General features: G+C 43.2%; 1 protein-coding gene across 1 annotated transcript in view; it reads left to right on the top strand.

Moving 5' to 3' along the window:
• The first annotated feature begins 9,102 nt into the window (after positions 1-9,102).
• npnta (nephronectin a) overlaps positions 9,103-24,655 on the top strand; it is a 76,288-nt gene continuing 60,735 nt past the window's right edge. Inside the window, exons 1-3 of the mRNA XM_071407710.1 lie at positions 9,103-9,654; positions 17,702-17,802; positions 23,665-23,721. Of these exons, the coding sequence (XP_071263811.1) occupies positions 9,584-9,654; positions 17,702-17,802; positions 23,665-23,721 (229 nt within the window). The 5' untranslated portion in view covers positions 9,103-9,583. The remainder of the gene's footprint in view (positions 9,655-17,701; positions 17,803-23,664; positions 23,722-24,655) is intronic.

The following is a 24,655-nucleotide window of genomic DNA, read 5'->3' as shown; positions in this document are numbered from 1 at the left end:
AGCTGATTGTATAATTGTTCATGTATTATATCAAATCCTCTCAGATCTCCAAAAGTGCATATGGTCTACACCCCTCAAACTCAACTCTGGACCTCGAAGCCATTTCCACTGCCTTTTTTCATTGTTCCCCTTAATCAGGGACTGATTTAGACCTGGAACACCAGGTGGGTGGAGTTAATTATTAGGTAGAACAGAAAACGAGCAGGGTCCAGACCTTGTAGGAGAGAGTGGAGTACCCCTGGTCTAGACTCTAGGGTTTGTTTTGGTATTGGGCCATAATATCCACTAACTGTATCCTATGGTTGAACCATCTACACAGACTCTCTGGGTTTGAATGTGTCTGGCTGTTCATGTCATTCAACCATTTGTTTTGGTTACATGTTCAACAATGTTTCTGTGAATAACAGATCAAGTTATTACAACAGCTGACGGTACTTTCTATCTGGGTCATAATCAAGAGATGTTCTGTAATGATATTGTAGCGAACGGCAGGGCATGGAAGCGAATCCAGGCCGCTGGCGTGAAAGGAAGTCACCCTACGCATTGTGCCAATAGGTTTAACCCACTTTGTGGGAATTGTAACATGTCTCATAAAGTGATTTTACCTTCCCAAATGGGAAGGCACGTCCCTTGCTTCGAAATACTCAGCCACCTCACAGGTCTAGGCTGTGCATTCTGATGGCCTCATGGCCGCCATCCCACTTCAGACACCAATGGCGCGATTGGCGGGGCAGGGAAGCCAATAAGGTTAACCCACTTGGTGGGAATGGTAATGTGGCTCATATAGCGAGGATCACGACAGTATTGATATTGGACGTCGGGGCAGGGAAGCGAACCTGCGTCGCTGGTGTGAAAGGCAATCTCCCGGGTGGCGCAGTGGTCTAGGGCACTGCATCGCAGTGCTAGCTGCGCCACCAGAGTCTCTGGGTTCGCGCCCAGGCTCTGTCGCAGCCGGCAGCCGGCCGCAACCGGGAGATCCGTGGGGCGAAGCACAATTGGCATAGCGTCGTCCGGGTTAGGGAGGGTTTGGCCGGTAGGGATATCCTTGTCTCAGTATGTAAAAATGTAATAAAATGTATGCACTCTACTGTAAGTCGCTCTGGATAAGAGCGTCTGCTAAATGACTAAAATGTAAATGTAAAATGTAAACACCCTACACATTGCACCAATAGGGAAAATCCACTTTGTGGGAATTGTAATGTGGCTCTTATAGCGAGGATCACGACAACATTGATATTGGATCAAAATGATGGGCTATGATAAACAGAATTGCTTGGTTAAACATGTTCCCCTCCTCTCTAAATAATGAAATAACTTAAAACAGCTGCCTAGGCTATAATTCAACTAACAAGCAACCATGATGATATGAAAAACAGTGGAGCAACACCTGTGACTACAAATGACATAGTGGGATACGTAGACTTCGTTTAAACAGGCAGCCCAATTCTGCTCTTTTGCCCAATTATTGTCGAAACCTCTGATCTAGATACAAAAATGTACCATGGTGCTACAATGGTACTTTCACGTATACCATGGTATAGTCTGAATCATGGAAATGTACCATGGTTTTAGCCTTGAAATATGATGGTACCACCAAGCACCTAAAATAATCCCATGGTATTTCATCATGTAGACAATGGATAATAGAAATACCATGGATTTAACCTGCATTATACATTCTACCATGGTAACGCACAACCATAATAATACCATTGTGTTTTTTTCATTGTACTACTATGGTACATTTTTGTAAGTGCTGATTGGTCAAAAGATACAAAAATCCCTCCCAAGAAACAAACTGCAGATTGGTGAAAAAAGATGCCTATGTATGTGATTATATGGACATGATTAACACCCTTAAGACAATGGACAATATTGATCGGGAGATGCTTATGGCTCGCTTTGATGTTGAATCACTCTATACAAACATCTCCCAGCAGGCAGGCCTAGAAACTATGGTAGCTCTGGCACTCTGTCTTAGTCAACGACCCAGTGGTACACTCCCTAGCACTAACTGTATTGTTGAATTTGCTGAGGTTATTCTGACTGAGAACTTTTTTCATGTTTGAAAATGAAATGTTCATTCAACAAAAGGGAACTGCTGTGGGTAGTAAAATGGCACTGAATTATGCCCATCTGTATGTGGGGTTGTTTGAGAATAATTGTTATTTTCAGCCCTAACAGTCCATTCTTGGGCTAAATCAAGCTCTGGAAACGCTTCATTGATGACACATCTCTTCTATTCTATGGCACAGCAGAGGAACTTCATCAATTCCACTCCATCAATACAAGCAGTGAGCATCTGAAATTCACACTCACCTTTCATGCAGATGTAACAAGTTTTCTGGACATTTTCACAAAGGGAGGGAGTGGCTTTAGCACGGACCTATACAGGAAGCCGACGGACAGGGATTCCCTGTTACGTGGAGATATCTTCCACCCTACAGCCCTGAAAAAGAGTCTCCTATCAGCCAATACAGTTGCATATGCAGGATCTGTAGTACACAGAGTGACTATGACAAGCGTACTGTCTGGATGAGTGCTTCAGACAACGGGGTTGCCCAGAGTATTTGCTGCATGACGCACTGGACAGTTACAAAAATATGACCCAGGATGACAGCCTCACTCCCAAACCTCCCCACCCCCCCTGACCAACAAGTCCTTTGCTTTCTTCAATACTCCTCACTTGGCTAACAGTTCGACCACATAAACACTGGTACATCTTGAACACTGACCCACAACCTGCAAAGGTCTGATCTTCCACCGGTGCCAAGTAGCACCTTCCAAGACAATGTGCGGGATAGTAATTACAGATGTGGCCAATGTACCCACTACCCAGTGTAACTTTACGAACAAATGCACAACGTTCAATCACCCCATCGCTGGCAAGTGTTATACCCCTGAAAGGGGGAAATATAGAAATATATCACACAGATATGTAGCTTCGGTTTCAAGTCACTTGTAATGAGTGTTTCCATATAAAATCATCAACCATTTACATACACTACCGCTCAAAAGTTTTAGAACACCTACTCATTCAAGGGTTGTTTTTTTTAAACTATTTTCTACATTGTAGAATAATAGTGATGACATCAAAACTATGAAATAACACAAATGGAATCGTGTGGTAACCAAAAAACTGTTAAACAAATTTAAATATATTTTATATTTGAGATTCTTCAAATAGCCACCCTTTGCCTTGACAGCTTTGCACACTCTTGGCATTCTCTCAACCAGTTTAACCTGGAATGCTTTTCCAACAGTCTTGAAGGAGTTCCCACATGTGCTGAGCACTTGTTGGCTGCTTTTCCTTCACTCTGCGGTCCGACTCATCCCAAACCATCTCAATTTGGTTGAGGTCGGGGGATTGTGGAGGCCAGGTCATCTGATTCAGCACTCCGTCACTCTCCTTCTTGGTAAAATAGCCCTTACACAGCCTGGAGGTGTGTTGGGTCATTGTCCTGTTGAAAAACAAATTACAGTCCCTAGGGTTGCAAAGGGTCAGAAACTTTCCGGTAAATTTCCATGGGAAGTTGAGGCCGGGAATTTAGCTTAAATTCATCAAAAGGTTAGGTAGCTTATAACAGTGAACCTTTTTTGTGGGATACACATAAGGCAATTCTAGGTCTTGTGGCATATTTTGGTTAAACTATCCCCAACTCAATGGAATTGCAACCCTCTGCATGCACAGTGCATTCTTCCATCACATGTGCAACGCACTCATCCATTACATGTACAGCTGATTCTCAAGATCTTGCACACTGATGAGATGCATTTCAGCCCACACTACTACACTGTCTGAGCCAAGTACTACATGCTTTCTGATACAAGTTTTGATTACAATACTGGGTGGGGTGAATATATTTTATATGACATTACATGCCTTTTTGTTAACTAATAAATAGTAGTCTACAGAAAAATGTGTTTTTAAATCATTTCTAACTTGTTAAAAATTTCTGATAGTTAGTTTTTGCTACCATGTGGGTTTTAGCTTGCTTGAGCCTGCTAACTACGGAGTGTTAATTCACCTGTTTCCATACATGTTTCATTTTAAAACATGTATCTTACAAAGGAGTTGTTTTAATCTAACTGCTTAACTATTTATCTGTACAGGGAATTGTATTTTTTTAATTTTTTTTAAATAGTCTTTACAGGACAATGTCACAGGCACTATCTGATGTGTGGAGACTTCACTGCAGCTAATGTAGAAGGAAAAGCTGTGTACATTTGCAAATAATGTACCAAATCATATGTGAAGAATGCAACAAAGATGCAGAATCATCTGGCCAAGTACATAAAGTTCCCTCAGCACTCACAACAAGCAACCTCTGACAAAAGTCCCTCTTTTCGAGGTGAAAATTATGAATCGAGATGTGTATGCAACTGGTTCACCTCTGATGCTCACAGGCAATGTGTATTGGAAGAGATTTCTGAATGTTCTTCGCCCAGCATACACCCCTCCAACCAGACATGCTTTATCTACTAATTTGCTGGATGCAGAGTTCAACAGAGCTCAAGTGAAGGTCAAGCAAATCATAGAGAAAGCAGACTGTATTGCAATCATTTCTAATGGGTGGTCGAATGTTCGTGGGCAAGGAAAATTAACTACATACTTGCCACCCCTCAACCAGTATTCTACAAGAGCACAGACACAAGGGACAACAGACACACATTGCAGATGAGCTGAATGCAGTAATCAATGAGCTTGGACCACAGAAGGTATTTGCACTGGTGACAGACAATGCTGCAAACATGATGGCTGATTGGTGTAAAGTGTAGACCTACCATCACATCACACCCATTGGCTGTGCTTCTCATGCATTGAATCTGCTCCTCAAGGACATCATGACACGGAAAACAATGAATTCCAAGGAAATGGTTGGGTATGTGAATGGTCATCAAAGTTATAGCAGCAATCTTCCTCACCAAGCAAAGTGAGAAGAATAAGAGCACCACATTGAAGCTGCCCTGGTGGTGTTGTCATCATGTTTGATAGTCTCCTGGAGGGGAAGGAGTCTCTACAAAAAATGGCCATATCACAGTCTGCCGATATGGACAGCCCCATCAAGAGGATCCTCCTGGATGATGTATTTTGGGAGAGAGTGGTAAGCAACCTAAAACTCCTGAAACCTATAGCAGTAGCCATTGTACGGATTGAGGGAGACAATGGCATCCTGTCTGATGTTCAGTCTCTGCTTGCAGATGTAAGAGCAGAAATCCCTACTGCCCTGCCCCCTTCACTGTTGCTCCAAGTAGAGGAAACTGCAGTTCTGAAATACATCAAAAAGCGTGAAGACTTCTGCCTCGAGCCCATACACGCCGCAGCGTACATGTTGGACCCCATGTATGCTGGCAAGAGCATCCTGTCTGGTGCAGAGATCAACAAAGCCTATGGTGTCATCACTACCGTGTCTCGCCACCTTGGCCTGGATGAGGGCAAGGTTGTTGGCAGTCTGGGGAGGTACACTTCCAAGCAAGGGCTTTGGGATGGAGATGCAATATGGCGATTGTGCCAACATATCTCATCAGCCACCTGGTGGAAGAGAATTTGTGGATCTGAGACTCTTTCCCCTGTTGCCTCCATCATCCTCCAAATCCCACCAACATCAGCCGCCTCAGAGCGCAACTGGTCCTTGTTTGGGAACACACACACCAAAGCAGGCAACAGGCTGACCAATACAAGGGTTGAAAAACTGGTTGCCATCCAGGAAGATTTGAGGCTTTTTGAGCCTGACAACGAGCCACCCTCAACAAGGTTGGAAAGTGACAGATGAAGATGAGGCCTCAGAGTCTAATGTTCAAGAGGTGGACTTTGAGGAGGTCCAGGGAGAAGACATGGAAGCCTGAGAGGAAGACAACCAAAGCTTTAGTTTCTAGACTATCATTTTACAGATGTATGTTGAAAACGTTTTTGGGAGATGCGATGGATCATTGGGGATCATTCAATATTCCCTTTCTTTTGTTGTTCAGTGAAATCATGCCGTGTGAAGAGTCAACTCATTTAACTAAAGTTCGTAACTAAATAGTTTTTTTTTTCTATTGGAAGGATTTAATCATTTGCAATTATGTCTACTTTTAAGGTAAAATGTTTGTTGCTGTCTCCATATAATATGGTAAATATATCCAATGCAAAAAACATCTACATTTAAATGGTATTAATATTAATTTGAATATATTTCTGTTAATTTACATATATTGCCATTAATTCCCATATTCCTGTTTATTCCCACGGAAAGTCTCCACCTCTGAATATTCCCCAAAATGTGCAACCCTAATAGTCCCACTAAGCCCAAACCTGATGGGATGGCGTATCGCTGCAGAATGCTGTGGTAGCCATGCTGGTTAAGTGTGCCTTGAATTCTAAATAAATCACTGACATTGTCACCAACAAAGCATCCCACCCATAACACCTCCTCCTCCATGCTTCACGGTGGGAAATACACATGCGGAGATCATTGGTTGTGGACTCCAGACCAAAGGACAAATTTCCATCAGTCTAATGTCCATTGCTTGTTTCTTGGTCCAAGCAAGTCTCTTCTTATTGTTGGTGTCCTTTAGTAGGGGTTTCTTTGCAGCAATACGACCATGTAGGCGTGATTCACGCATTCTCCTCTGAACAGTTGATGTTGAGATGTGTCTTAAACGTGTACTTAAACTCTGTGTAGCATTTATTTGGGCTGCAATTTCTGAGGCTGGTAAATCTAATGAACTCCGGGTCTTCCTTTCCTGTGGCGGTCCTCATGAGTTTCATCATAGCGCTTGATGGTTTTTGCGGCTGCACTTCATGTCTTAAGTAATGATCGACTGTCGTTTCTCTTTGCTTATTTGAGCTGTTCTTGCCATAATACGGACTTGGTATTTTACCAAATAGATATCTTCTGTATACCACCCCCACCTTGTCACAACACAACTGATTGGTTCAAACGTATTAGGAAGGATAGAAATTCCACAAATTAACTTTTAACAAGGCACACCTGTTAATTGAAATGCATTCCAGGTGACTACCTCATGAAGCTGGCTGAGAGAATGCCAAGAGTGTGCAAAGCTGTCATCAAGGCAAATGGTGGCTACTTTGAAGAATCTCAAATATAAAATATTTTTTGGGTTACACTTTTTTGGTTACTACATGATTCCGTATGTCTTATTATCATAGTTTTTACGTCTTCACTATTATTCTACAATGTAGAAAATGTATAAAAACCTGTTTTTCCTTTGTCATTATGGGTTATTGTGTATAGATTGATGAGGGAAAAAACAAATACATTTTAGAATAAGGCTGTAATGTAACAAAATGTGGAAAAAGTCAAGGGGTCTGAATATTTTCAGAATGCACTGTATATATTTAATTTTCTTTAACTACTACAGTGCCCATCTCATTAATATCTAATTATTGGAGGTATACAAGTTGTTTTTGAAATGGGTCACTGTATCTATGGCCACCGCACGTCCTGTGCGTAATGGTCATATTGGCGGGTATTTCAAGTTTCCAACATGTTTTTTACTGTTGCCTAAAAAAGGTTCTGGATAGAACCAGAAAGGGTTCTATGCTTGCTTTGTATATGGCACCCCTAAAGGTTCTATATATACTAAACAAAAATATCAATGCAACATGTAAAGGGTTGGTCCAATGTTTCATGAGCTGAAATAAATTATGCCAGAAATGTTCCATACACAAAGCCTATTTCTCTCAAATTTTGTGCACAATTTTGTTTACATCCCTGTTAGTGAGCATTTCTCCTTTGCCAAGATCTACCTGACCGGTGTGGCATATTACACAGGTTCACCTTGTGCTGGGGACAATAAAAGGCAACTCTAAAATGTGCACAGATGTCTCAAGTTTTGAGGGAGCATGCAATTGGAATGCTGACTGCAGGAATGTCCACCAGAGCTGTTGCCAGAGATTTGAATGTTCATTTCTCTACCATAAGCTGCCTCCAACTTCGTTTTAGAGAATTTGGCATTATGTCCAACTTGCCTCACAACCGCAGACCACGTTTAACCATGCCAACCCAGGACCTCCACATCCGGCTTCTTCACCTGCAGGATCATCTGAGACCAGCCACCCGGACAGCTGATGAAACCGAGGAGTATTTCTGTCTGTAATAAAGCCCTTTCATGGGTAAAAACTCATTCTGATTGGCTAGGCCTGGCTCCCCAGTGGGCTGCGCCCCTGCTCAGTCATGTGACATCCATAGATTAAGGCCTAATGAATTGATTTCAATTGACTGATTTCCTTATGAACTGTAACTCAGTAAAATCATTGAAATTGTTGCATGTTGCGTTTATAGTTTTGTTCAGTATAGAAACGAAATTGGTTCCATATAAAAGCCTATATGGAACACAAGGGTTCTATATGGAACCAATTTTGGTTCAGTGAAGAAGAACCCAATGGGGTTCTGATCAAAAGACTACAAAAGGGTTCTACACAGAACCTTTTAGGGTTGCCATATATGAAGCAACCAATAGAACCCTTTTGGTTCTATCCAGAACCTTTTATTCTGAGTGTAGGTTTTAACTCGGCCCGATCATATATATATATATATATATATATATATATACAGTATATATATATATATATATATATAATCCTTATGTAACTATATGTACCTCTGTGATTAATTATGATTGACTATGCGCAAAAGTGAATTGAACTGTCTTTTTTTAAATACATTTATAATGTTGAGCCAAATATCTAGCCTGGGAGTTCAATTCAGGGTTGATGTCGCTGAAGGATGGGTGGATTTGCAGTGAACTATTATCTGAGACCTTTTCAACGTTTATCCTCTAAAGCACAATCTGTTCATTTATGTGCAAATATTATGATACCTTTGGGTTCCCTCAGAAGTTAGTCATAAAATATGTTTTGTACTGTAAATTATGTACAGGGTGTGTAGGCAGGAGGCTAGAACTCCTTATTACTGGGTGGGCGATGGTACTGCGTGTCTGAGCAGGCTATGCAATTAATTAAGCCATCCAAAGTATGCACAGCCAGTGCGTGAGTGCAACCTATATCACACATGAAAAGGCTCCCTTGTGAAAGAGATCTTGGTCTCACTGGGACTCCCAAATTAATGAATAAATGGACCGTCGCCAATTTGCTTTTTTTTTTTTAATCTATGGATTTCCAGCCTACCTCTGCGTAAAGTGGCACAGCACTATACCACGACAAATGACTAGCATCAGTGTATTCACAACAGTCATCGACGAGCAGTGCGCGCTCCGACTGCGCTGAAGCGTTTTCATTGGGTAGCAGCCCAGTGAACTTGTGCGGAGAGATAGAGAGACCGAGAGAGAAGGAACCTGCGGGGCCCATTTAACACCAGTAGAGTGCACTCCGCTCCACACGCGCTGGGTCACTTCTCGAGGAAGCAACGGGCTGGTTTCTCCGAAACATTTTAAAGGATCGGTGTCCGTTTGAAGGACAACAGCTTATCTCCTCTCATGCCAGTGCGTGTTTAACGTTGGGAGGGAACACATCTCCGCTGTTTCGTTTCGTTTTAACAATTGAACACTGCAGTGTACAGTCTGACGTTTCACTTGGATTTTAGGAGTGCAAGCGCGGTGTGCGCTCATTCCCCTAACCATGGAATTATGGATAAAGTTGATGGTGTTGTACGGTTTCTGTTTAGGGGCAAGTGCTGAGAATGACGGCAGGTAAGTGCACACATCTACACATCTTGTTCAAAAGACTACATGTTTGTGTACATTTTTTTCTCTCCATTCTATCAATGATGTTGTTTTTAGAATTGTTCAAATTGCGTTGGTGATTGTGGAATGTGGAGAAGGTGTTGCTCTCGTAAACACTGAGCGAGTTTCTAAAGAGGGTTAATGTGACCACGGAGATGCTATTCATTCCTAATGCTATGAACGCGACTTCCACATAGTGAGCGAATGAGTTTGCAATGCATAGAGTGAAACGTTGCTGATGTGCTGAAATTATTCGGGCTGTAGTCGCACTTGACGTACAGTGGAAGGAATAGACCTATACCAGTATAATCTATTTTCATAAAAAATAACATCATTCTTTATCTCGAATGAATGGTGTACTTTTTTATATAAAAAAAAGAACATTAATAAATGTTTGTAATGTTTTTGCTGTTGCTTTTTGTTTGGCATTTTTTATGCGGATCTACTAGGTCTATGTTAGTACGTAGGACGAATACCACAGTTTCTTCACCATCTTTGGTAATACACAGTGTTTCTGTGTTTAGGCCTACATTTAACAAACCCGAGTAGCCAGCAGCCTACTTTCTTGGTCAAAGTCAGTTGCTTGGATTTCCCTCTCAATGAGCTGATAACATGGTGACAGCACCTACCTTGCCGGGTGGTTCATGTCCAAACACGAATCCGGTGAAGTATTTGGAAAGGAGAAAAGTGCCCAATCTAAAGAATGTTCCTGAGATTGAAATCTACATCTACTTTATCTGGTGCAGCTGTCATTTTTTCTCTCGCTCCATAAAATGAATGTTATACAGCTCTTAATAAGCAGTAATAAAAACATCATACTCACGAATTCCATTTTAGGTCATTGTATATAAAATGACCTATATACTTTTTTCTACCTATATACACAGTAAGCCCTCTGGTATTCCAGATATGTATTCCTTCAGGATACCTTTTCAAGATTGTTTATTAATAAGGCAGGTTCACTTTCACTGGACTGGCTCCAATGCACTTGCCTTGCAGTATTCATCATCATAAAGGCTGTTTCCTTTGGGAGAGTGATACAGTAGACTGAGGAACTGAAGACTAGGTTGCATTCTATATGGCACCCTAGTCCCTGTGGAGTTCCCAATGGGCCCTGGTCGAATGTAGTGCATTATATAGGGAATAGTGTGGCATTTCGGATTTGATCCTCAATCTGAGTGCTGGTCCTATGGTGCATTGAAGACAACCTTTATTCTGTATCTCCATAGGATAGAGTTTCAGGTCTCACACTATAATTGGATTAGACTCAGTACAAATAGCAATAGAGTGAGACAAATAGAGTTGGAGAGTATTTCTAAGACATGATATTACTGCAATAGTGAACGCAGTCAAGCATTTTAATTTGGTTTTGCACCCCCATTTATTATTGTCAGACAGACAGAGCCCTAAGCACAATCCATACCTCACTGATATCTTACACAAATAAGGTTTCAGAGACAATAGAATATTTCTTAGGGATTGATAGGGCTGAACTTTCCTACCTGTCTCGTTAAACACGGGTTGGGGTGTGTGTGTGTGAAGGTCAGAGTGTGTGAGTGATTGTATGTGTTTGTGGATGTTTACTCCAGGTTCTTGGTCACAGTGTCTAATGTTAGGTAATGTTAGTGTGTTGTGACAGGGCCACGGTCCCAGTCTGGTGAGTTGTGCTGATATATGCCCTTCCCTGCCCAACCCATAATGATAATTTACATTAAACGAGCAGCATACGTAATTAGCGTCACCCTCTGATGGAGCGCGGCTAGTCACGCGGGTCATTATTGGCCTATTTCCCCGGTTATAAACCTGGCCTGCTGACTTCAATCTAAATTCATAGGGAGAGGGTCCCGTGAGAACGCTGTGGAGGAAAGTCATTTATTATCTGAACTAGCTGTTTGGAGGAGAGAGCTAATGGGTTAAACTAGCAACTGAGGGGCCGTCACCGCTCACTGGCCAGCCACAGCAAGGTCCTTTTGTCCTAGTGGTAAATTGGCTCAAAACAGGCCTGATTAATTACAGATTAACTGTACCTGTAATTCCTTGTTGAGGGGTTTTCATTACTCATCAACATTGTTGTCAGTAATGTTTAGTCCGAGGATGAAAAATGGCGCTAGGCTAATCTTGTTGTGATGTGGTCTATAAGTGATTCTGAATTGTAATCAGGAAATGGGCTAGCTGAGGTAAGGTCACAACACTTTGCCTCGATGAAAGACTACACATCAGATAACTTTTTAAGGACTAGTTCACTTTTTTTAAAGCCACAATCCTGAGTTTGTATGTCAGACCATTAATCAGCCCATTGAACAGCTAGGATGAGATATCTTATCCTAGTTGGGGAAAAAAATCCAGATTCTCCCTTTAAATAGCCACTACTCATGGAGGCTATCGCTCTATGATGATGTCGCTACATTGCTTTGCTCCAGACACAGCCAATACATTCCAATCCTCCTCTCTCCAAGTTACTGCTCCAAACCATGTCCTCACTCTCCTTCCAAACATCCCTAGTATATTCTAACAACATTAGACCTTCAAAGATAGACAGACCTTATTTTATCCCCCAGGGTTGATGATAAAATACTTGAATAAGTGTATACAGAGAAAGCAAGCCATTTTCCTGGAAATTGGTCGAAGTAATTCAGCAGGACTAGTGAAAAAGGCTACTTGTCAACCGGTGCTTATAGAAGTGTGTGGTACTAGTCGTTTTCAGAATAAAAGCGAGCCACTTTCATGAACATTAATGAAGCGATGCTCTCTTTAACATGAGTGTGCTACTTGTCCTCAGGTATTTAGATTAAATGTGTATGCAAAGGTTGTGTGTGTGTGTGTGTGTGTGTGTGTGTGTGTGTGTGTGTGTGTGTGTGTGTGTGTGTGTGTGTGTGTGTGTGTGTGTGTGTGTGTGTGTGTGTGTGTGTGTGTGTGTGTGTGTGTGTGTGTGTGTGTCACTGTCAAGCAACATTGCAGCCCAAGATGGATTGTTATTATTACTCTCATCATTCTGAGGGACACTTTTAAGACACAGATTATTATCATGCAATATAATTATGTCTCTTAGTTCCACTTCAGTGTCGGGTGCTGCTATATGAGCAATATGTCATCCTATTCATTGTCAAACAGCAGAGATTGGCCTATCCCCCCCCCACACACACACACACACACACACACACACACACACACACACACACACACACACACACACACACACACACACACACACACACACACACACACACACACACACACACACACACACAGACACACACACGCTGGGCTAGATGATGGACTAACATGGCTCCTTTCCCCCAGCGTCTGTTGTGAAGACCCTGTCTAGTGGTTTGTTTTCCTGACAAGGCACCAAAGGAATGTCAAACGTGATAATTCTGTGCTTCAGTTCCTTCACAGCTTACTGCAATCAAATCAAATCAAGTTTATTTTATATAGCCCTTCGTACATCAGCTAATATCTCGAAGTGCTGTACAGACACCCAGCCTAAAACCCCAAACAGCAAGCAATGCAGGTGTAGAAGCACGTTCTCTGCAATGAAGTATTATTCATCCAGAGAAGGTCAGACATAGACATGGATAAAAAGTATAAAGACATACATCTATCTGATCTGCCGTCAACGCAATTATTCTACAACGCCCCGTGTTCAGAATGATTACAGTAATAACACAATATGAATTTTACATAGAGAATTTGATGGGACATCACTCCAACATACAGTAGTGTATAACTGACCTAGTCATAATTCAGTTCTACTTTGATAAATCGTGTTATAACAGCATGGTTGTGCGCATGATTCTGCTGTGTTCCAACAGCCGAGGGCTATGCTCAGTTTAATGACAGATGGAGGGAGAGAAAGAGATGGCGGGAGAGCGTGGTATAGATGGAGGGAGAGACTGGTATAGATGGAGGGAGAGAGTGGTAGAGATGGAGGGAGAGAGTGGTATAGATGGAGGGAGAGAAAGAGATGGGGGGAGAGAGTGGTAGAGATGGAGGGAGAGAGTGGTATAGATGGAGGGAGAGCATGGTAGAGATGGAGGGAGAGAGTGGTATAGATGGAGGGAGAGAAAGAGATGGAGGGAGAGAGTGGTATAGATGGAGGGAGAGAAAGAGATGGAGGGAGAGAGTGGTATAGATGGAGGGAGAGAAAGAGATGTAGGGAGAGAGTGGTATAGATGGAGGGAGAGCGTGGTAGAGATGGAGGGAGAGAGTGGTAGAGATGGAGGGAGAGAGTGGTATAGATGGAGGGAGAGAGTGGTATAGATGGCGGGAGAGCGTGGTAGAGATGGAGGGACAGAGTGGTATAGATGGAGGGAGAGAAAGAGATGGAGGGAGAGAGTGGTATAGATGGAGGGAGAGCGTGGTAGAGATGGAGGGAGAGAGTGGTAGAGATGGAGGGATAGAGTGGTATAGATGGAGGGAGAGAGTGGTATAGATGGAGAGAGAGAGTGGTAGAGATGGAGGGAGAGAAAGAGATGGAGGGAGAGCGTGGTAGAGATGGAGGGAGAGAGTGGTAGAGATGGAGGGAGAGAGTGGTATAGATGGAGGGAGAGAGTGGTATAGATGGAGGGAGAGAGTGGTAGAGATGGAGGGAGAGAAAGAGATGGAGGGAGAGCGTGGTAGAGATGGAGGGAGAGACTGGTATAGATGGAGGGAGAGAAAGAGATGGAGGGAGAGAGTGGTATAGATGGAGGGATAGCGTGGTAGAGATGGAGGGAGAGAAAGAGATGGAGGGAGAGCGTGGTAGAGATGGAGGGAGAGACTGGTATAGATGGAGGGAGAGAAAGAGATGGAGGGAGAGCGTGGTAGAGATGGAGGGAGAGACTGGTATAGATGGAGGGAGAGAAAGAGATGGAGGGAGAGCGTGGTAGAGATGGAGGGAGAGACTGGTATAGATGGAGGGAGAGAGTGGTAAAGATGGAGGGAGAGCGTGGTAGAGATGGAGGGAGAGAGTGGTAGAGATGGAAGGAGAGAGGGAAAGAGATGGAGGGAGAGAGTGGTAGAGATGGAAGGAAAGAGATGGTGGGAGAGAGAGAGATGGAGGGAGGGAGAGAGTGGTAGAGATGGAGGGAGAGAGTGGTAGAGATGGTGGGAGAGAGTGGTAGAGATGGTGGGAGAGATGGAGGGAGAGAGTGGTAGAGATGGAGGGAGAGAGTGGTAGAGATGGTGGGAGAGAGTGGTAGAGATGGAGGGAGAGAGTGGTAGAGATGGAGGGAGAGAGTGGTAGAGATGGAGGGAGAGAGTGGTAGAGATGGAAAGAGAGAGAAACAGTGACAGAGAGCGCTTTCTCTCTCTCTCCCTCCCACCTCACCTCCTGTTCCACTGGCATGGCATCACACGTCTCTTTATGAGGTGCCGCTCAAAGTTCATTTGCATCATCGCCTGTTCTTTGGCATTGCCGCCCTGCCTGCCCGCCGCACAGGGTCGACTACACTGCCACTTTTTTGTGTTGCTAAAACGCTTCAGGCAAACCAATTATCATCCTCCCACTCAGTTGGCGAGGCTATGCCCGCAATATCATATCACTTTTAGGCCCTATTAGTTTTACGCGGGTGGATAAAAATTACCCCTGAATAATAACAGCCAAGGAGTTATGTTTAAATTAGTAATACGATGATGGACCAATTTGCAGCAACTCTTCCTCCTCGCTATTATGTGTTCATCAGCTATTTTAATGATGTTTTTCACCCTTTGATCCACATTCAATATTGATAGTTATTAGCAAGGCATGCTATTAGCTATCAGCAGAGGGTTTATGTGTTTTCAGTGCAAGCTGTGGCAATGGGACGATATCCCTGTATCTGACCAGGTGCTCATTGTGTGTGTGTGTGTGTGTGTGTGTGTGTGTGTGTGTGTGTGTGTGTGTGTGTGTGTGTGTGTGTGTGTGTGTGTGTGTGTGTGTGTGTGTGTGTGTGTGTGTGTGTGTGTGGGTGACCTGTGGCTCCATCTGGTCAGTGGTCCTGCTGTGTGTGTGTGCGGTAACTCTCGGCCCCCAATTCACAATCATGTCTGGCAATCAATTCCAGAGCCCTCTCCTCTGCTTCTTTATCTTCTCCTCCCTTCTCCTCTTCTCTTCTCTCCTCCTCTCCCTATTTCTCTCCTTAACATTCCCAAATGTGTCTCCTATCGGATTGTGCTCAGGGCTCCTGATTCTCTCTCTCTCTCCTTGCCAGCCATGCTGCGTACAAACATTTTCCCTGGTCCTGCCATTTCCACTTAGCATCTTCCATCAGGTTTTCTCTCCTGTGAAGTGATTGGCACAGGGGCAGACATTAGCATTTCCAGAGTTTTGGCAATGGAGGCTAACTGGATGGGCTAGCAGGAGGGTAGGACGTGTCCCGCATGCACAACCACGTCAATCTCAGTCTCCTCAGCCCTCAATGCTGAGGCACGATAGAGCAAGGCAAGACGCCCCTTATGCCAAGTGGTTTTTCAAGACACCTTTGGCTCCTTCGGTTCGATAACAAGCATCAGAACCTTGATCTCTCTGTCGTTACAAAACGTTCAGATAGAAATTAGTTGTCTAGAATGGAGATGATTCTGTGTCATGTAGAATTTAGAATTATGTCAGCTCTGTTCATTCTATTTTTACTGTCTCTGATTCATTTCGCTAACGTCACAGAACACCATGCTCTGATAGTTGTCCCCATCCGAGGCATCCTTAAATGGGCTTAATCTTTCTCTATTTCCTGTTAAAAATATGTTGTGCTGTGCTTCTGCTACAGATAAATAAGTAATCCTACTCTACTCTGCCAAGAAGCTATTTCTCTGAAATAGAACAGAACGTAACGTCAGTTCACAGAAACATAATTTAGGCTGGTTTTCATACAAGAACTGTCATAAGGTATTTGCCCATTGCCAGGAAGAAAACAGCACTAGCCTCATGTTCTTTCCAATTTCTGAAGATGTCATTATCATTCCCCACTTTCTTTAGTAGCAAATGACATTCTGACATTCTGCTTCTGATAATGTTTCATTTGGACGTTGGCACACAGACAGTCGATGCTCATGACGCCTCTACGTCCTTTGGTATTAGCACTCAGAGCAGGGGCTTGTTCAACTGTGACGTTCAGATAGAACTGTGTTGTGCAGAGCAGATAGGACTGTCTGTCATGCCATTGTGTCAGATCTATTCATTTTATTTCTATCTGCGATGTTCAGAACATTTCACATCACTGAATACACCCCAGTCTGAAGATGGGGGGGATCACATTATGAACGTCACAATGATAACTCACCGCAGTCTAATCTCTAAACACACATGCACACGCGTGCACACACACACACACACACACACACACACACACACACACACACACACACACACACACACACACACACACACACACACACACACACACACACACACACACACACACACACACACACACACACACACACACACACACACCTTCATTCTGAGCTATGGGAGTCTCTGCCTGGCCCCACAGATTAAAGTGTCAGTGATCACCGATGTGGAGAGAAGCTTGTCGTATTAGTTACATTGGGTCCTGTTCTTCTGTAGTCTCACCCATTAGGCTTCAGCTCTGACATCACACCAACCAACATGGCTCCCCTGTGCAATAAATGCCAACATGCTGATTGGGAAATGTCCTGTGTTTTGTGTGCCAGCTCGCTCACAGATAAGTTTGTTTACTTTCCTTACACATTCTGAGGGACATGGGAGTAGCTTAGCATTTGGAAAACAAGTAACATTTAATTATGTGCTGGGTAAAGAATGAACAAACATATATTCAGTCTGTCAGTCAGTGCCTTGGGCTTTGTTTTGAATGAGACTTCTCTCTCTCTCTCTCTCTCTCTCTCTCTCTCTCTCTCTCTCTCTCTCTCTCTCTCTCTCTCTCTCTCTCTCTGCTCTCTGTCTCGCTCTCTGTCTCTGTCTCTGTCTCTGTCTCTGTCTCTCTCTCCTGGCATGGTGGGCAAGAACCAACAGACCCTGCTGGCTTTTAAATTCGTCCATTTTAATTGGCTGTGAACTGATAGAGCTGTCTCCTGACAGGTGGCCTCGGCAGATGGCCTCGTCCAATGGTCTGTGTCGCTACGGCGCCCGCATCGACTGCTGCTGGGGATGGACCAGGCTCTCCTGGGGCCACTGCCAACGTGAGTAGTGCCAACTCTACCGTGCCCGCTGCTGGGTTAGGGTTACCGGGGGCAACCAGGGTTTCCAACGGGGGTTGCCGTGGGTTACCAGGGTGTAGCTGCTGGGATCTATCCACAATTAGGATGTAGAAAGAGGATTAAACACCAGTGTAGAATCAATCAAATGTATTTATAAAGCCCTTTTTACATCAGCCGATGTCACAAAGTGCTATACAGAAGACATATAGTAACTAAGGGCTCTGAAACACACACTCTACCAACGAGCACACGGCACACACACTTGTTCATAGGCACATACGTGGACGTACACACACACAAAGTGAAAAATACACTTGACATTTTCACTGCTGCTGTTGAGTTCTCCGTGTTGTGGGAAAGATATTCTAGCAGAGAATAAGGCTCTAGTGAGCAGATTCCCATTATAAGCTTGTAGCCATGTAAACAGATAATTGTAAATGATTGCTGTGAATGAATATTTAGTAAATGTCATGTATATGTAAATGCAGGTGTGCAGGGAATCATTTTGGTGACATGTTGAGTAAATCCAGTCATGGATTCAGAGGATGCCCCTACTGTAAATATACCTCGTTTTACTAGAATGAGCCTACTGTAGCCTCAATATACCTTGTTTTACTAGAATGAGCCTACTGTAGCCTCAATATACCTCGTTTTACTAGAATGAGCCTACTGTAGCCTCAATATACCTCGTTTTACTAGAATGAGCCTACTGTAGCCTCAATATACCTCGTTTTACTAGAATGAGCCTACTGTAGCCTCAATATACCTCGTTTTACTAGAATCAGCCTACTGTAGCCTCAATATACCTCGTTTTACTAGAATCAGCCTACTGTAGCCTCAATATACCTCGTTTTACTAGAATCAGCCTACTGTAGCCTCAATATACCTCGTTTTACTAGAATGAGCCTACTGTAGCCTCAATATACCTTGTTTTACTAGAATCAGCCTACTGTAGCCTCAATATACCTTGTTTTGCTAGAATCAGCCTACTGTAGGCTCAATATACCTTGTTTTGCTAGAATGAGCCTACTGTAGCCTCAATATACCTCGTTTTACTAGAATGAGCCTGCTGTAGCCTCAATATACCTCGTTTTACTAGAATGAGCCTACTGTAGCCTCAATATACCTAGTTTTACTAGAATCAGCCTACTGTAGCCTCAATATACCTCGTTTTACTAGAATCAGCCTACTGTAGCCTCAATATACCTCGTTTTACTAGAATCAGCCTACTGTAGCCTCAATATACCTCGTTTTACTAGAATCAGCCTACTGTAGCCTCAATATACCTCGTTTTACTAGAATCAGCCTACTGTAGCCTCAATATACCTCGTTTTACTAGAATGAGCCTACTGTAGCCTCAATATACCTTGTTTTACTAGAATCAGCCTACTGTAGCCTCAATATACCTTGTTTTGCTAGAATCAGCCTACTGTAGCCTCAATATACCTTGTTTTGCTAGAATGAGCCTACTGTAGCCTCAATATACCTTGTTTTACTAGAATCAGCCTACTGTAGCCTCAATATACCTTGTTTTGCTAGAATCAGCCTACTGTAGCCTCAATATACCTTGTTTTGCTAGAATGAGCCTACTGTAGCCTCAAAATACCTCATTTTACTAGAATGAGCCTACTGTAGCCTCAATATACCTAATTCTATTAGAATGAACACATTTTGTGCAACAGTATTACATTATACCACCGTCTGATATTATATTGACCCTTAATAAAATATCTAGCCCTATGGACAAATATTGACTCTTATGGAAACAGAGAAGTATTGGCTGCTGCCATACTGTGTAATTATATCCTGCAGAGATGTGTGAATGATATTAATAGGGAGCTCTGAAAGTGTCGAGCAGCCTGACAAATGGGAGATCCACTGCATGGCTTGCTGCACACATGATGGTACAGCTGTTGCTTCGGCTGCGGAAGTGTGATGGGTGACACAACGGGCGTACTTACGCACAACATGTAGAGAGTAGACAGAGAGAGGCTGGGCTGCATGTTGGCTCCGTCTCTGTCAATCTACTAACCTAGAAGCCTGGGGGTGGGGGGATGGGTTATAATGCTTCATGTCATCGTTATAATACTTCACATGACCTTCATAACCTTTCACCTCATATGCATTTTGTTTAACTGTTTTGTTGTTGTTGTTGTTTTGCTAATCACTTGTCATGACTCATGCTATAATCATGCTAGATTTTTTGGTGTTTGTTCATGTTGTCGTTTTTAGACTAAACTAAAATGTCACACTGCTGGTCCCTGTCCAAAGGTATTTACTTCACGTTGAGCTCTATTTTTTCCGTTTGGCACTGGGCCTTCCATTGGATGCCCTGTTATGGTAGCCTGGTTCCCAGATCTGTTTGTGTTGTCTTACAATGACCAGAGAAGCTATCAAGACAGTACATACTGACCTGGGACCAGGCTACTGTAATGGTGGCCCGCTTATTGCCCTTTCGTTCTCCCCTAGGCGAGGGTGTTGAGCTCAATAACCTTCACTTGGTTTAGGTCTGGCATCAGGCCCTCCTTTCAGATGCTCTGTTAAGGCGGTCGACCTCGTTCCCTTCCCTTCTCCCCTAGGTGAGAGTGTTAGTGTTGAGTTGAGTAACCTTAGTGCCTGTAGGCCCACTTATCGTGTCAGATTAACATTCTGCCTCGCCGCCAGCTGACTCTCCTCTCCTCTTTATCCCTCGCTCCTCATTTGAGGTGAAAAGAAAAACAGAATATGGTAATTGCATTCTCACATAGATCCTAGCTTGAGAAAAACAAGTTATGGTAATGACATAGCGACTCAGACTTAGAGCCAGACCAAGACTGTGCTGGGAGGGAACTCAAGAGACTAGGCTCAAGACAAAGTGGCAGAATGGGATGCTTTTGTGGTTGCTATTATTTGTGACAGCCAATGCACCAACATGTTGCTAGGCTAGTTAGCTAAGAGCTCTGCTGTCGTGTTGGCAGGAATCCCTGTACTCAATAAGTGTTGCTTCCTGGTCATTTTGGGCTTGGCTCAGGTCCTCCCAGCTGTCCATGTTGGATCAACCAGGAAGAGGAAGTTAGCTCAGTTTCTAGAGTAGACAGAATATAACATCATTGATCAGACCAAATATTTGTTTTATTCTGTTTGGGTTTAGCTCCATCCTCTGCATTGATTTGAAATGAATTGACAGGTGAAAATAATATGGTGGAATCAAGCCCATCATAAGGCTGTCTTTCACCTGGTCAGTTCTCTCAGATCAGTGCAATGAAGGAGAAGACAGGAGGCAAGGAGAGGACAGAGTTTCTAGACAATTGAGTAATAGACAAGATCTACAGTGACAGGGATTAGTAGAGTACGCCGTGTTTCCGCTTGACGTTTGATTGACATGTTAAAGTCCTTTGGGTGAGTAGATACCTTTGACAGGACCTTGTTTCTGTTCATTAAACAGCAGTGTGTTATCTGGCTGTTTTCTCTTAACACTGTTCCAAAGTACCCATCAGGAGTCTCACACATTCCATGTCAAGTACGAGACAACGTCGCCTTCACCTCGGAGAGTCGTCCCCCCTCTCGGCAAAAGCTACTTTTACCCACCACCTGTTTTTGAAGGAAACCGTATCGTTTTCCCGCCAGCCATCCGTCTCAGACGTTGTGATAAATCAATGCCATAGGAGAAAACCCAGAGTGTTCGCTCACGCCTTCAAATGCCCCCGACCGAGCGTACCACACGAGTCCAATCACTCGAGACCTCAATCAGTACTCCATCATGCCGCCGCAGGGCTGATTTAAACTTCGGAGACGGAGGGAGGCCAGTTGTCATGGATTACAGATTACACCACTGCAGTTTTGGGGCCCCGGAGATTAGATTGGCGGTGCTATCGGGTTCTGGCTGTCTCCAGCCCTCCAAGAGTTCAGTGATCGGTCTGGGTGACTGCTCACAAAGAATGGAGAACTGGAATGGGTCTGCCCCGAATTCAAAGCTCCCTGTCCCCAGAACTGAGACAGAGAGAGGAGAGATGGGAGAGGGAGTGAGTGGAGATGGAGAAAGAGAGAGATGGTGGACAGAGGAAGAGAAAGAGAGAAAGAGAGAGAGGGACAGAAAGAGAGAACCGAGAGGAAGAGAGAGAAAGCGAGATATTTATTATAGGCCAAGCATTTCCATTGGTACTACACTGACATGTCATGCGATTGGGTGGTTTAAATCACAGGCAGCGTTACTTTACTTTATCCAAGTGCCACCATAAACAGAGATGCATTTGCCGTGCTAAGCATTTGCAGTATATCTCCAATGATTACATACACATCAGAATGTCCCTCAGTTTTAACTCACAGTCAGGATGAGAATAGACCACTGGCAAATCAACAAGTTTTTCTTAGTCCTCACGTCCTAGTCGTTTAGTCATAACAAGCTCTCGGATTAGACTAAAATGATGGCAAAGAGCTGCAATTAATCAAACCAACACTAAACAAATGACACAGATGGACTGTGATTTTTTAATGAATTTAATCAAATATCTAGAAGCCTCCTCAGTTGCATCCTATTACATCTCTCTCTCTCTCTCTCTTTCTCTTTCTCCTTTCTCTCTCTCGCTCTCCCTCCAAATAGAAAGTCCCAAAATTAACTCTCTCTTACCGGTCTATTGCTTTGATCCCGGATTTCGTAAAGAAATCCAAGAGGATACGGATCTTCAGTGCAGTTTTCCCCGAGACTGTTTAGTCGGTTTCCCTCTCGAAGTACAAAGTAGCTTGGATTAGGAGAGGACCTTTAATTGGTAATGGAAGCCAATGAGTGAGTGACAAAATGTGTAAACTGATACAGTTTAACCAATACCCTGTCCGTGACCCCTGAGGATATGCAAAAAAACACATTTCCAAATATAGGACACATTTAAGCACCCATTAAATAATAATAATAGTCTTAAAGAGCTTCTCTTTGTCTCGTTTTCTTCAATGCCACTGATCTGATATTAGCTGGATGGGATAAATCCATTCAATAGAAACTTAATCATGTAGTTTGATCTGTCAGTGATCATGAGGTAAAAGAGACAAGGAAGGTAAGGTAATAAAAAGTACATGGATTCTGAAAGGGAGAAATCAATAGATTGTGTTTCAATTCAACGTGGGCCTAGGAAGGATCAAATACTTTGTCAAATATCAATCTGTTCATATCTAAGCACTTGTATCAATTATTTGTCAGACACAGAAAACATACATAACCCGTATGCTGCGGCCTCCTTCAAAATGTGGTGACGGTGGTGCTATTTCTATCCATCAAAGGAATGGAGGAGGAAATTGAATTGAACATCACAAAATCTGCAGCCTGTCAGTGTGTTAAAAGAAAACGCATTATCTTTCTTCTCTCGGCTTGTGATGTGAACGTTCCACAAACATGCAATTAGCCAGCATGATGCCACGCGTAATCTCTGCGGACACCACGGCACAATTTGACCATCAATGTAACTAATTAAACTATCTAAACTCCAATTTGTAAACATATTTCAAACATAGCTATTAGCTACTAGCAACATTGCGTGATGAGAAGCATCCGTTCTCCATGGGGCTAATGCTAACTTCCATTTAAATTGAATTTTCACTTCGTTTGTAAGCATATTCAAGATGTAGCTACGAGCTACATTGCATGTTGCGAAGGGGAAGTGACATCCGACGCCCATTCTCTGTGGTTGGAACCATGTAATGTGTGTGACTCCTTGTTGTGCTTTGTGCATCATTTCAAGAATGCTTTACTCGTCAAAAAGAGACCCGAGCACGGCTCTCTGGCTCTCTCATGCCGTGGTTCTGTTCACTCATCCAACCAAGACAAAACGCCTGCTGGAATGTTCTTTTCTTTGTGTTTGCACATTTGTTTTGCAGCAGGCGTCTTCGCTCTAACCCACAGAGTAGTCGGGAGAATAAGGTGTCCGCCACAAGGTCAGCTGCTCCACATATTTCTTTAAAATAATTCTTGGCAAGACGGGGTCCTGAAGGCAGTGAGGCACACACATCCTCTGAATCCTGGCTTCTCTGATTTATTAATAGCCACCTCCCCCCTTCTCCCTCATCCTCCCCCCTTGGCTAAGAAATATCTCCTCCCCTTCTGGCTTGAGAACTCTGTGCTGCAGCCACCGTTTGGCGTTCACACCAGCAGCATGACTGAGATGTTTGGCGTTCACACCAGCAACTTGACTGAGAGCTATGTGATGCCCTCAGATGGCTAAGAGTTAGTTATTCATTTCCTGTGAGTTTGATATCCTTATATAAACTATATACATCTGCCTAGTTAGTACATGAAAACTTCATCAACCAAGAGCCTGTGTAAAATAATTGTAGTTCAATGTAGACTACTTCCCAATCTTCAAAATGGTACGCCTACATCAGTGATTAAAGATTATATGTTGTTTAGATTTTTTTTTTTGGGGGGGGCGGCTCAGTTGGGGTCTCAACTGACTGTTGCAAGTTAAATTAGTAGAATAAACAAGGTGCAATAAAACAATGTGTTTGTGCATCAGCAGTGTTTCTCTTGTTATGTCACTGATAGTCACTCAATTAGCCATGTCAGCTGAACTATTTTAGATTGGTAAGTTAGTCTAGCGGCCAGCTATCTAAACTTAGTAATCATGGTCGAATTACCAGCCGGGGGGCCCCCATTGATTTTGTTATTCAGTCTTACTCAGATACTGTATCATATTAAAAACTGCATGCAAATTCTCTACACCCTGTGGCAAATGCATATAATTTTAGGAAATGAGATGTAAAATAGCTAATTTTCCTCTCTGCCCTGTGGCAAAATGTGTAGAATTGCACGAAATGAACTTCGCTGTCAAATAAGGGAACGCTAAAATGTTTTTCTAGCAATGTGGTGGTG

This window comes from Salvelinus alpinus, chromosome 6, assembly GCF_045679555.1.
Source record: "Salvelinus alpinus chromosome 6, SLU_Salpinus.1, whole genome shotgun sequence".
Lineage (NCBI taxonomy): Eukaryota > Metazoa > Chordata > Actinopteri > Salmoniformes > Salmonidae > Salvelinus > Salvelinus alpinus.
Note: the sequence above shows the minus strand (reverse complement) of the source record. Positions and strands in the feature narration are given on the sequence as shown.